This window comes from Carassius carassius, chromosome 27 (assembly GCF_963082965.1).
Source record: "Carassius carassius chromosome 27, fCarCar2.1, whole genome shotgun sequence".
Classification (NCBI taxonomy): Eukaryota; Metazoa; Chordata; class Actinopteri; order Cypriniformes; family Cyprinidae; genus Carassius; species Carassius carassius.
In genome coordinates, this window is record NC_081781.1 from 4,454,990 (window position 1) to 4,468,696 (window position 13,707).

The 13,707-nt window shown below is 36.1% G+C and overlaps 2 protein-coding genes across 3 annotated transcripts in view; one reads left to right on the forward strand and one right to left on the reverse strand.

Moving 5' to 3' along the window:
- Positions 1–1,436, reverse strand: part of wdcp (WD repeat and coiled coil containing) — a 6,900-nt gene extending 5,464 nt beyond the window's left edge. For both annotated transcript variants that reach the window (XR_009424146.1, XM_059512188.1), the window contains exon 1: positions 1,330–1,436. The gene's annotated coding sequence lies outside the window, so the exon portion shown is untranslated. The remainder of the gene's footprint in view (positions 1–1,329) is intronic.
- A 1,599-nt stretch (positions 1,437–3,035) lies between these two features.
- fkbp1b (FKBP prolyl isomerase 1B) lies at positions 3,036–13,555 on the forward strand. The gene is made up of 4 exons (XM_059512190.1): positions 3,036–3,084; positions 4,320–4,367; positions 12,645–12,757; positions 12,845–13,555. Exons 1-4 carry the CDS (start codon positions 3,048–3,050, stop codon positions 12,971–12,973), a joined length of 327 nt encoding a protein of 108 aa, XP_059368173.1. The 5' UTR covers positions 3,036–3,047; the 3' UTR covers positions 12,974–13,555.
- The last annotated feature ends 152 nt before the right edge of the window (positions 13,556–13,707 follow it).

The following is a 13,707-nucleotide window of genomic DNA, read 5'->3' on the forward strand; positions in this document are numbered from 1 at the left end:
AAATGCACAAAAAACATATTTAAGACAAACACTATATAATGGGTGTCAAACTTTCAGTTCCTGGAGGACCACAGCCCTCTAGAGTTGAGTTCCAACCCTTCTCCAACACACAAACCATTTAGGCCTAGTTTTCAAATAAGCCTGGATGACTTGATTATCTGGATCAGTAACATTTAAATGAGGGTAGAATCTAAACTAATCTAAAGAGTTTAAAACCTGTGCACTATATGGACAAAAGTATTGGAACACTTTTCTGTAGAACAGAAAAAGGCACTTCCAAAACTGTGGCAACAAAGATGGAAACATAAGTAATTTATTTAAAAGTTGTATTTACAAGGACACATTTCCCTAGAATATCATTACATGCTTAAACATTAAGAATTATTCTCAAGGAAATTACTTAAATAGTCAAACCTGTTCATTATAAGGGGGTGTCCCAATTCTTTTGTCCATATAGGCCTAGCGTATACATGCTGATATTACAAAACAGCCCATTAAGGTGCAGCATGCAAAAAAGATCCATTGTTTCTTGTCAAAAGCATAGTGATGTACAGAACTTACTTTCAAATAAAGCAGGTCTGTTGATCAGCAAGGTACATTCAAGTGATCAGCTAGAAAATGATTGAAATCTGCATTTTTGCTCTCAAAGCGCAGATTCCTATAGGAATAACTCAATTTAATAAGTTTCCCAGAGCAATGTTGATACAAATAGATGATAACCATATTTATATGGTTATACATATACATATATAGCACCATTACAAATAGATGATAACCATATTTACTACAGTTATTAATACTACAATAAACATGTGGTGACTTGTTAGAAGCCAACATTTTAAAAGGACATGCTATTTTAGTGAAAATAACTGTATTTAACATGATGTAAGATGATATAAATGGTTGTTTTTGTAATGGGAGGTCATTTTGTTCAACATAGCCTACAAAAATGAAGAATAAGAAGCATCACATAAATGTCACTTTAAACTTTGGACATTGTTTCCACAAAATAACCCCTAAGGTAGTGAGACCACAAAAATATTTTATTAAGCTTATTTAATTGTTTAGAGTTTACATTTACAGTAGCAACAATAACATAGTACCTATCATACTCTGACAGAAGCAATTATAATTTGATAATTTTTCTTTTTATGGGCATTAGCGCAACTATTTGGTTAACATGTTTTACACCAATACCACACATAATGGCCTTTGAAGCACGCAATTTAACGTTAGATCTAGAACAATCCTGAATATAAAGAAAATATAAGATATTATATCAGAAACTGCAGACAGCGTCTCTAAAAAAAAATAAAATTACAAACATACCATTATGCTGTTGACAAAACTGCCGAAACCATGGCAATTCCGCGCATAAACATATAAACTTGAGCTGTGTCCGCATTTCCCCGCGGAGACATTTGAAGTCATGGACAGGACAACAGGAAAAAGAATGACTCAGGCATTCTGGGAACTGTAGTTTACACACGTTCAAACTGGAGAAGGGAGGTTTGATTCATTTCCTCGAATCGATTCTTTCGAACAGTTCGTTTTAAGGGGCCAGTTTTGACGATTTAGAATTTCTTTACGTCAAGACATAATAGTCAGCACGCGGTCTCGGCGTTGGCACATTACCTTATCTAAAATGTTCAAATAAAACCATAGGTAGACCTAGATTACATATGTTTTCTTATATTTTGGTTAAATCAGTGATAAGGGTATTAGTTGGAGCAATGACTTAACTACTATCTTTGTTTTTGTGAGCATGTTTTAACATTACAATTAAGTTTTATTTGTTAACATTTCTGCTAATTAATTAACGTACTGCTGCATCAGTCAAATTTTACATTAAGCCTATATTTACATTTAGCAGACACTTGTATCCAAAGCCACTTAAGAAGCAATCAAAACCAACAAAAGAGCAATAATATGCAAGTGCTATGACAAGCCTATGGCGTTAGGTCTACATGTAGCAAGTTTTTTAATTAAACACAGACACACACACACACACACATATATATATATATATATCATATATTTCTTTTTTAAAAATAACAAGCAGTTAGAAAACGAATAGAGTGCCAGTGTACGAGAGTCAAGTCAACAAATAGCTTATGAAATAATAAGAATAGTGCTATAGTTCGAGGGTCAAATAAAAATGAAAGAGATGTATTTTTAGATGTTTTTTGAATATGGCTAAAGACCTATCTGCTCGAAATCACATTTGATGCTATATACAAAGTAACGTGACTGCAAACTAAACCAACAGGGTACTGGAACTGCGGTCCTGAAACTGCAGCCATCGCTATATCGTCCAGTACGGTAGGTGGCGCTGTCACGAAAAACTAGGGTCCTAGAACTGCGGTCCTGAATCTGCAGCCTCCGGTTGTGCAGGAACATACTATTGCCGAGAACTGACTACTGATTCAATCTAGGTAGTTTGTAATCAAATCGTTAAGGGTAGTTTGATAAAGAGCGATTATACGTGATCAGTTCAAAACAACCAGATGGAGCGCAGGACTGCAACAATACTCAAGAATCTCGTGACGAGAAGCCATCTTAAAAACGGCCAAAATACGTTTTTGTGAACTAACCACAAAATACGGAGCGAATATGAATGTTCATATGGTTTACTGTTTCATGACAGCTTGGAGTCATAATATGGGAGCTAGCATTATTTGTGCATTATTATTTTTCTGCTTAAATGTTAAAACAAACACTCTTATTCATTTACTAGCCTATGGAAAACGCAGGTATCTTAACTTACAGCATTTATTTATTTTTATTTATTTTTACATTATAGGCTACAAAAGTAACATATTTTATAAGTGCTACTAAATAGATTTTACACAGAACACTATTCCAGCATGCCAGAATCTCGTAAAGACTGATGGTTAATCAGACAGGAATCTAACATTTCACCGCGGTTCCATCGCAATCTAGCCGAGGGCGCGTGCACGTGCAGTAGATTTGATATGACAGTGGGCGGAGTGCAGCAGCGCTGCTGTCTCACAGCCTGTCTCTCTCTCACTGCCCGCACTTACAGAATGGGGGTTGAGGTTGAAACAATATCTCCAGGAGACGGTAAGACGCCATCATCTAATAAGTTTGAATTTCAAATTCAGGAACGTTCTAAACGCTCTGGCGGATTCGAATGTTGTTTCTGTACATTTTAGCGGCAAAAAGATGGATTGCGGGAACATTCTGTCGCTTTAATTACATAATCTATTTACAGTCTAGATTATTTTCACTGCATATTATTTTAGCAAAGCTTTGAAAACTAAGGTTTCAAACGAAACGCCTATGGCTATGAGGATGTTTCCCGCTCCTTGTCTAGTCAGGGATTTAACGTAACGTTAGGCTATGTCTGTGCCCAGCAAATAATATGTGCCATGTGTGCCAACTCTTCTCATTATGATTCCTCACTGTAGCTGTCAGATGTCCTCTACAACAATCTGCATTGTGATTTTTGCTTCTGAAAGCAAGCAGAAAGGTTTAGTTTGCAGTCACGTTACTTTGTATATAGCATCAAATGTGATTTCGAGCAGATAGGTCTTTAGCCATATTCAAAAAACATCTAAAAATACATCTCTTTCATTTTTATTTGACCCTCGAACTATAGCACTATTCTAATTATTTCATAAGCTATTTGTTGACTTGACTCTCGTACACTGGCACTCTCTATTCGTTTTCTAACTGCTTGTTATTTTTAAAAAAGAAATATATGCTATATATATATATATATATGTGTGTGTGTGTGTGTGTGTGTGTGTGTGTGTGTGTGTGTGTCTGTGTTTAATTAAAAAACTTGCTACATGTAGACCTAACGCGTGCACTGTCCTCAGAGGACTGCAGATGAAGTCTAAGACCAAACCCAGGCCTCATGACTGTAGAAGCTGCTTCATGGATTCCCATGTGATTTTATCAATCCCTCTGGGGTATGTGGATTAAATTAGGGTGGCAAGCTACAGTGTTGTTAGAACAAAAGCCTGAAGATAAAACTATATAGTTAGTGTTCTAAACTACACTACGTGATAAAAACCTTTGATTCCTGGAAGCTGTGTGTCCGCCAGCCAATAAGATTGGGCTTGGTTGTTTGAGAGAGTTCATGTAATTTATGTGTAATACATATCATATGGCCAGTGGATGGTCAACAAGGGTGTTGTCTGTGTCTGAGGAGTTAATGAATTGATAACATTAACTACAAGTTGAAAAAAGTGTCTTTAATCACCAGATTGTGATGGTGCAGTGGATTTTACGGTTCACTTGTTATGAATCATCTTTGGCACTGACTGTCTTGTTCTCCTCTTTCTTTACAGGAAGAACTTTTCCGAAGAAAGGACAGACATGCGTTGTGCATTACATAGGTAAACAATTTGCTGTAACTGTTCTCATATGTTGTTTGTCAGACGTTTCACTCAGGCGACTGGTGCGCCCTGCGGACTTCTAGCTCATACATACAGGAAACAGGATGTCGATAACAACATTCTGTCTGCACTTGTTTAATGTTTTCTTTCCTCTCAGTATCGCCATGCTTCTCTTTGAAAATGCAGGTAGAACTTTAAATGTTGGTACATAATAAGCCCTTATAATTATTATTGCTTGAACTTTTTACATTTTCAATACTATTGTGCTTGACATACAGGACGTTGCCAGCTGGACCAGAAAATTCATGCCTGCCACTATGGTTAACGTTCATATTGTTACCTTTAAAATACAATAGAGTCTTGAGAGCACAAGTGAAAATGAAGAAACCTTCCAAGAAACCTACCTGCAAAGCTATAGTACTATTAAAAGTACTAGGCACTTGTGTAAAAATGCTGTAATCTCACTGGATTATTACAATAAATGGCTAAATGAATGTTTGCAAATGTAAACTGATACTTCCCACTGACACACTACAGCAAAAGATAATAACAGAATTAAAACTGCTTTAGCTGCTGGAAATACTAGTGTTCTATTAATGCTGGCCACAGCTGTATTTTAAAACAACTGCATTTATTTTAATTAGAATTAGTTTTTATTATTATATTACGTCTTGTGTCATCTTTAAACGGAAACAATTTCAATACTGACAAAAAAGGCAAAAACATGAAAGGTTTTTCCTGTCTAGTCAGAATTATCAGCGGTATCTGTATCTCGACTAAAGTAAACAGCTTGAGGCAGAACTATGCTAGAGTCAGACAGCACTGATTGTGAGCTTCTGGCCGTCATTAGCACTCAGAGCAGCTAACAGGGTCAGACTCACTGCAGACGTCAATACAGCCCTTCTGCAATACTTAATATAGCACTGCAGGGCTTTCGCTAAGAGCCCTCGAGCCCTGGAGTGAACCAGATACAGCACTACCACCAGAGACAGTCATCACTAGAGCTAATGTGTGGAGCGTGCTCATTTGTCTATGATTACAGTCTGCAGATATTGAATGCTAAATCTGTCTAGAGTGACCAGATACAAAAAAAAAAAAAAAATGGGGAAGTGGATTAGAATTATTATTTTTTTTTCAGATGCCATTTATATATTTTTGTTTAGCTCATATGAGAAAAATTAGAGAAAAGCAAATGGCCAGCTTAAAAAAAAACAAAAACATGACTGTCACACGTATCCTATGTGACACAATAAAGTGACAGAGCATAAATGCTTCTTTTTATGAAAATCTGAATAAATACATTTCTGCAGTATCAGTTTTTTATGGTTGGTGGTGTTATAGATTTAATGTATGCTAGGGTCTGTAAGATTTGTATTTTTTTTAAGAAGTCTCAATGTATGCTCACTACAGCTGCATTTGAGCAAAAATAGAGTATAAACAATGATGTGAAATATATTTATATTTTTAATTTTGTATTTGAATTAACTGTTCTCTATTTGAATATATTTTAAAATGCAATTTAATCCTGTGATGCAAAGCTGAAATTTCTGCATCATTACACTAGTCTGCAGGGTTTACATGATCCTTCAGAAATTATATGCTGATTTGGTGATTGAGAATAATTTCTTATTAATATTAATGTTAAAAAAGTTTTTGGAACAGTTTCAGGGTTCTTGAAAGCATTTATTTACAATTGAACTTTATTTGTCACTTTTGATCAATTTAATGCATCCTGGCAAAATAAAAGTATCAATTAATGACACATTGGCACTGGGTGAATGTTAATTCTAGACTCTGGTTGCATCTCATTTTTGATGGAAAAATGCTTTACCTTAACTGAATTATGATTGTAGAGGATCTGAAATTATAATTGCTGCTTTGCTAGTAATGGAACCTTTTATTCCAATTCATAATATAATAATTTAACATAATGTTCAGGTTGTATATTATCAGCATTAATGGTTGCATGACATGCAAAACAGGATGGATTTTATTTTATCACAGGCTCATGCCTGAATTAGCAGAGAGACCCCCACCCTTCGCACATCTAGCTTTCTCTGACCCAGCTGGGCAGAACAAGTCAATTAGCCCAGTCCCGCTGGATCCCCTGGGGTTTATTATTAGAGCACAGGAAGCCATCAGACCTCCCGTGACTGGTGGCTCTATTAATAACAATGGCAACACTATGTATAAATATGCTCTGAAGAGACACCCATGTGATTGGTGGTGGCTCCAAGGTTAGGCCACTGTAATGGCAATGAAGAGAAACCCACTAGGTGTCCAGTTTCTTGAACCCTGATCAGGCATTCAGAGTCATTAAAGTAGTGATGTCATGTGCAATTATGAGGTATGCTTCCTTCTCTTGATTCTAGAAGATACTACGCTATGTGAGAGCCACAGTTCATTGCTCAATGTTTTACTTTAACTAACTTTCCTAATGGAATAATTGCCCAAAATTATTTCTCAGTCAACTACAGCAAATTGGCTCTCATCCATATAGATTTGAATATGTTTTAAAATATATCAACTCCTTCACTATAGCTTAATAAAAACTTAAATTTTTATCTCAATGTCACGATTCTTCAGAAATCATTCTGATATGCTGATGTTGTGCCCAAAAAACATTAATTATTATTATCACTTTTGGAAATGTTTTGTTGTCCAAGCTGTTCGTGTTTATACAACAATTTTATTATTATTATCTTTTCTTTCTTTCTTTGGTCTCAGTTGCAGCAAATTGAAAAACATGCATTGAAATCCCACCGGAATAGTATACTGTACCACTTGGGCACATTTGGCATTCTCTTTTCAACTTAACTATGATTCATGATGCTCTAATCATATTCTGGCATACTATATAGTATGGATAGTCTGGAAATTGGGATGTAGCCAGGGTTTCAGGTTCTGGGAATGAGTTGTGCAGGTCACCACACAGCAGGCTGTAATGTGAGATTAAGTTTAGCAAGGAAACTATTGAACAGATGTACACACATACCTTAATTGTTATTAAGATTTTTAAAAACTCAATTAATAGTTTTATTCAGCAAATATGCATTAAATGAATCAAAATTGACAGTAAAGATTTTACGTTATTACAAAAATATCTGTTTCAGATAACATGCTGTTCTTTGAAACATTGCATTCATTAAAGAATCCTGAAAAATATAAAATAGTTTCCACAAAAATATGAATATTTATTGATTAACAAAGCAGCAAAACTGACAATAAGAAATTTTTCTTGAGCAGCAAATTGGTATCAGAATGATTTCTGAAGAATCATGTGACACTGAAGACTAGTGTAATGATGCAGAAAATTCAGCTTTGCATCGCAGGAATAAATTACATTTTTATTATATACTTAGCAATTTTAATTACAACAGATAAGGTTAAAAAAGGAAAATTAGTATTTATTAACGCCATGATTATATTGGAGTGCAAAGTAGTTTGTCTTAACCAGCTGATAGTACTGTTTTTAACTCTCTTTGCACTTAACATTTCAGACCAGAGCACTCTTGTTTGATGATACATGAACCTTGCGTGTGCCGTGCCACACGGTTTTCTGCTGACATGTTTTCGAGCTGAAATGTGCCAGCAAATCTATAAGAGGCAGTTGCATTCAGGTAGCGTGAGCATCTGATTACATTTGACGCTGACTTAGAGAAACCGGCTGCCAGCTCTTGTAGACAGATACTGTAAGCCGTGGTAAAAATAGCTGCCTGCTGGACTGGTTCACACTCTTTCCCACCGACCTCTCACGCACAGACTCAGGAACTGAGAACAACTTCATGTTTTTTGAAAAAAAGGCTCCCACCCTACATGACCGCTTATTGTTATTGTTGTCACAGGGGAGCTGATAGGAGAAGCGGCGATATATTCTGTGACTTGTACTGAGCCAGGTTTTGGGTCACTTCAGGTCTAATGACCCCCGTGCAGCACCCTAAAACATCCAGAATGCCTTAGCAGCACCCTTAAAACATCCAGAACACCCCAAAATACCAATAACATCAAAAACACCCCAACAACCACAGGCAACACCCAAAAAACATCCAGAACAAGCGAGCAGCACCCTAACATACTAAGAACATCTAGAACAACCACACTGAACAGCCTAGTAACACCCTAAAACATCCAGAACGACCATTCAGAGGATATTAACAACCACATATCAACAACCTTATAACCCTAAAAACATAAACAGCATTCTAACAGCACACTTACACACAAAGAACATTCTAACAGCCACAGAGAACACCCTAAAACTTCCATAACACACTACAACACCCTAACAACCATCCAGAAGACATTAGCAATCTCCTAGCAACACCAGAACAATCACCCAGAACACCCTAGAAACAACCTAAAACATCAACACCCTCACAACTATGGAGAGCACCCTAGCAATGCCCTAAAACACCAATAACATCCAAAACACCCTAACAACCACAGGCAACAACCTTAAAACATCCAGAAAACCCTAGCAGTACATACTAAGAGCAAAATACAGAGAACACCCTAACAACCTTAAAAAACATCAAGAACATTCTAACAGCACCCTTACACACTAAGAACATCCAGAACACCCTAGCAACACCCTCATACACCCAGAATACCATAACAACCACCCAGAAGACATTAGCAAAACTCTCAACCACCTAGAACTCCCTAGAAAACCCTAAAACATCAAGAACCTCTAGCTGTACCCTAACACATTAAGGACATCCAGAACACCCTAACAACATCCTAACTACTACCCACAACAATCTAGCAGTAACCTTACAACCACCTAGAACAACATAGCAACAATCTAAAGCATTCAGAGCAGCCTAACAATCAGCAGAAGACACTAGAAGCACTCTAAAAACATTCAGAATACTCCAGCAACCATCCATAAGACCCTAGCAACACCATAACAACAGGGAGCAAATAGTACAAGCTGCAAGATATTCTGTTACTTGTACTGAACAGATATTCTATAAGTACATTTTTGGCTTGCTCACCGGAGGTATATTTTCTGTAAGGCTACCGACCTTAGCAACTACATAGCAACCTGTAAAGTTTTGCATGGGCAAGCACTACTAATGTTTAGAATTTTATTTTTAAATCTAATTCATAAATAGACTGATCAAAGTTCCAAAGGTTTGTAGCAACACTGGATATATTTAGTCAGTTTAGTTCATTCATAAATAAGCTTTAGTTCATCCTTGTATAGAACAAGCTGCTATTATAATATACTGTCTGGTTTTTGGAATGAAGCCCACTCTGCAGATATCTTGGCGCAAAGTCCTTCCTGGAAATCTCAGCTCCATTTATGTCCAGGGGGAGGGAAAGTTAATACTGTACTGTACTAGAACCATCTCTCTGCGTGAGGGATCTTTCATATCTCCCTCGGCATGGACGAAACCGTAAGGAATAAATTCTTTTAATGGTATGTCAGACTCTCATTTAAACAAAGCACAATCACATTTGTCCTCACTAAAGCATAGTTAGATAGTTATTCATACATTTAGTGTTGAAAGTGAAATGAAGACTTGTGATATTGAATTCTGTGTAACAAAATATCTCATCTTGCCATATAAATTGTAGGCACAGGGAAGCTTGTACTTTTTAGGGAAAGGAATTTATATTTATATTTTAGATTTATATTTAATTGTTATATTTTTGTTTAAATTATGTCTATTTAACATTAATTTGGTGTGATTAATTAAATATAAAAAGTGTTACAAATAAAACACAGTAAATTAGAATATATTACTAAATGAGCTGATTAATTTTAGCCATCAAATAAAATTAATCCTATTAATATTTTAGCTGAGAGTTAAATGAAATGTTATTTAAATTTTAATTAACAATTAAATAGGAGACGTTTACATTTTAAATGTATTTTTAAGCACATCTGACAGATCTGAACAGCATTTGTTGCTAAATCTTACAAACATTTAACATGCTTTATTTTACATTTAGCAACCTTTATGACGTATTCTTATATATACATACTCGTACTGTAATCATGGTAGACCACGGTGTTATTGGTTATGTCTTTTTCTCTCTTTCTCTTTTCCTTCCTGTGATATAGGAGGCAAAAGGTGACCTACTTAAACCGGCCGAATAATCCGGCGAATTAGGCCAATGTTTCATATTTCATTCTTTTTGTTCATTTGGATCACAAGAGCTCAGATTCCAAGGGAGATTTAGATAAGCACAGAAACGCTCCCTCCAGTGGCTCAGCTGTGTGTTAGTGGACCACTCCTGTCTGATTGGAGGCACCCCGCAGACCCCCTGAAGCAGTTAAACAAAGAATATTCCAGTGCAGTCGACTGTTTTAGTCAGTACATCCAGTAGACCTGCTGTTAAAATTCACAGGAATAAATTTAGCATTCATCTCTATAATACTACATGTTTTTTCTTCTGTTCCACAAAATTAAAAATAACATTCTAGCGACTTAAAAAAAAAGTTAAACCATATCTGGAGACCAGAGTATCACATACTTGGGGGCCACCCAGAACACCTTAGCAACAGCCTAAAACATCTGGAACACCAAAGGAACAGCCTAACAACCACCTAGAACCTAGCAGCACTCTAAAACATCCAGAATACCCTAACAACTACCAAGAACACCTTAAAAACCTCCTAGAAACCACACAGAACACTATCGCTACACCCTAACAATCACCTATAGCAACACTGCTAAAACATCCAGAACACTCTAGTAATACCCTAACAACCACCTCGAAAACCCTAAAAACTATCCAGAACATCAAAACAAACCAAAAACACTCTAGAAACCATCTATTCCAAAACTCCTAAAACATCCAGAAGACTCTAGTAACAACCTAGAAACCACCCAGCAGACCCTAAAAACTATCCAGAACATCAAAGAAATATCTGGAAAACTCTAGCAGCCACCTATTGCAACACTTATAAAACACCCAGAACAATCTAGTAACACATTAATAACCACACAGAAGACCCTAAAAACTATCCAGAACATCAAAGAAAAAAAAACATCTAGAATACTCTAGCAACCACCTAGCAACAACAACAAAAACAAAACGGTCCAGAAAACCCTAGCAACAACTTAGAAGACCCTAAACTTATCAAAAACACTCCAACAACCATTACACCCCTAAAACCTATCTAGAACACTCTAGTAACACCATAACAACCACACAGAAGGCCCTAAAATATCCAAAATAATCTCCAATAACTACCTAGAACACACTAGCAACACTCAAACTATGCAGAACACCTCAGCAATACCCAGCCAGAAGACCCAAATAGCCAGCCATTTACAACACCCTAGCAACACCCTAAAAACTGTCCAGAACACTGTAGAAACACCTTAACCACTACCAACACTGCAGCCTCATGGCCTGTGCAAAAGCTGCTTGAAAAATAAGTTTAAATCTAGTTGTATTTTAAAGTGACATGTAATACTGAAGTGGACCATCTATGTCTTTCTCACGATGTCAGTATAAACTGCTGGCACCATTGGGTCTGTTTGTATGATGGTGGCATGCTGGATGGTTGATGTGGACTGTCTATTTCACCAGCTGCTGTTTTAGAGTAGTTTTGTTCTGTCTGTTTTGTTCACCATGTTGTAGCGTGTGAATCTGCTGTTAAATGGATGCTTGATGTCGTGCTGATGATATCTGTTCAGCTCTTGGTCCAGGGCTGCAATTACTGTCTCCTGTAAGCCTGGAAACTGCAATTTTGCAGTTTCTTCGTCAGCTGCTTGTCTGCTTAGATATGTGTGTAGATGTGTTAATGACTTGTGCTTGTGCTGTTCCATTTCCTCCTTAATTTTAGGTTTAGATTTTTGCATTTTGAACAATTCTGCTTAGTTTCCTGTTTTCTTCAGAAAATATAAAAAATATTAAATGTACTTACAAATTGAAGTCCATTACTGATTCAAAATTACATGACAAAAATTGCTGTTAGTAATGTAATCCATTACATTACACATTTTAGGAAATATAATCACTACTTTTTTGGTTACTTTTAGATTACTTTTGATCTGATGTATTACATTGCTTTTAATAGGATAATTGTGTGACATATTCATATAAAAACACAAAAAGAAAAAATATATTCCATTCGTTGGAATATACAAAGTGCATAAGTAATAATGAAATCATAGAACTGTAAAGCTAAAATAATTTTAAAATAATCTAAATAAAACACTTAAATATTAAATATTTTATTTATAAATTTGTAATATAAATATTTATTTATATGGTGGTAATTATGTATTTAACTTGTTTTCTGTTTAATTGCAGGAATGCTGCAGAATGGAAAGAAGTTTGACTCGTCACGAGACAGAAACAAGCCATTCAAATTCAAGATCGGGCGACAGGAAGTCATCAAGGGCTGGGAGGAAGGAGTTGCACAGGTATTTGAGCCTGATGCTGTGCTGCATGTATTCTTAAACAATTCTGTCAGTTTCCACTTGCTCTATAGTATTTCCATCTACTTCTAGATGAGTTTGGGTCAGCGGGCGAAGATCACCTGCACCCCAGATATGGCTTATGGGGCCACAGGACACCCTGGTGTCATTCCTCCCAACGCCACACTAATATTTGACGTGGAGCTGCTGAAACTGGAGTGAAGCACTAGCTTTTGCAGGGCTGAAGTCCTCAAATGGAGAAGTCCCCGCCCCTCCAACAAAATCTTCTTCATCTACACACTCTCCACATCAACTTGTTTTTTTTTTGCCAATAAATGCAATGTGAATCTTTCTACACATGACCTTAATGCTATTTTGCCATCACGTTACATGCAAAGTGTTTTTTTTTCATACTACACTTTCCTGAAACTATGTGAATATAATAGGATCATTCAATCAGTATTTTAATTTGTATCCATTTGGTAGGGTTAGTATTTTACAGGAGGGTGTAATGGGTTATTATTCTGTATTCTGAGGGGCATTAACAACCACTGTCTGCATTGCCACTTTTGATAAAAGTATATCCTGCTGAATGCATATGATAAAATGACAATGTTACTGTATTTACTATTATATTTTATATATAAATATCTGTCCCTTATAAACATTTGCTGTTAGTCTCATTCAAATCTATAAAAATGTGACGTGGAACAAACTGATTAGGCCTATGTACTGTGGAGTGCTTTGGCTTCAATTAACATTTTATCAACTTCCTCTTAATAAAGATATTTGAACTCTTTGAAATCATCGTGCTGTTGCAACTGGTACTGATACATTTTTTTAAATATATTTTATCTGATTTCCTACAACTGTGTGTAAGATAAAGAGAGCAGGCAGTAAGAATATTCAGTGTACCATAACTTAGAGGTGAGACATTACATTTTCCATTACCTAAA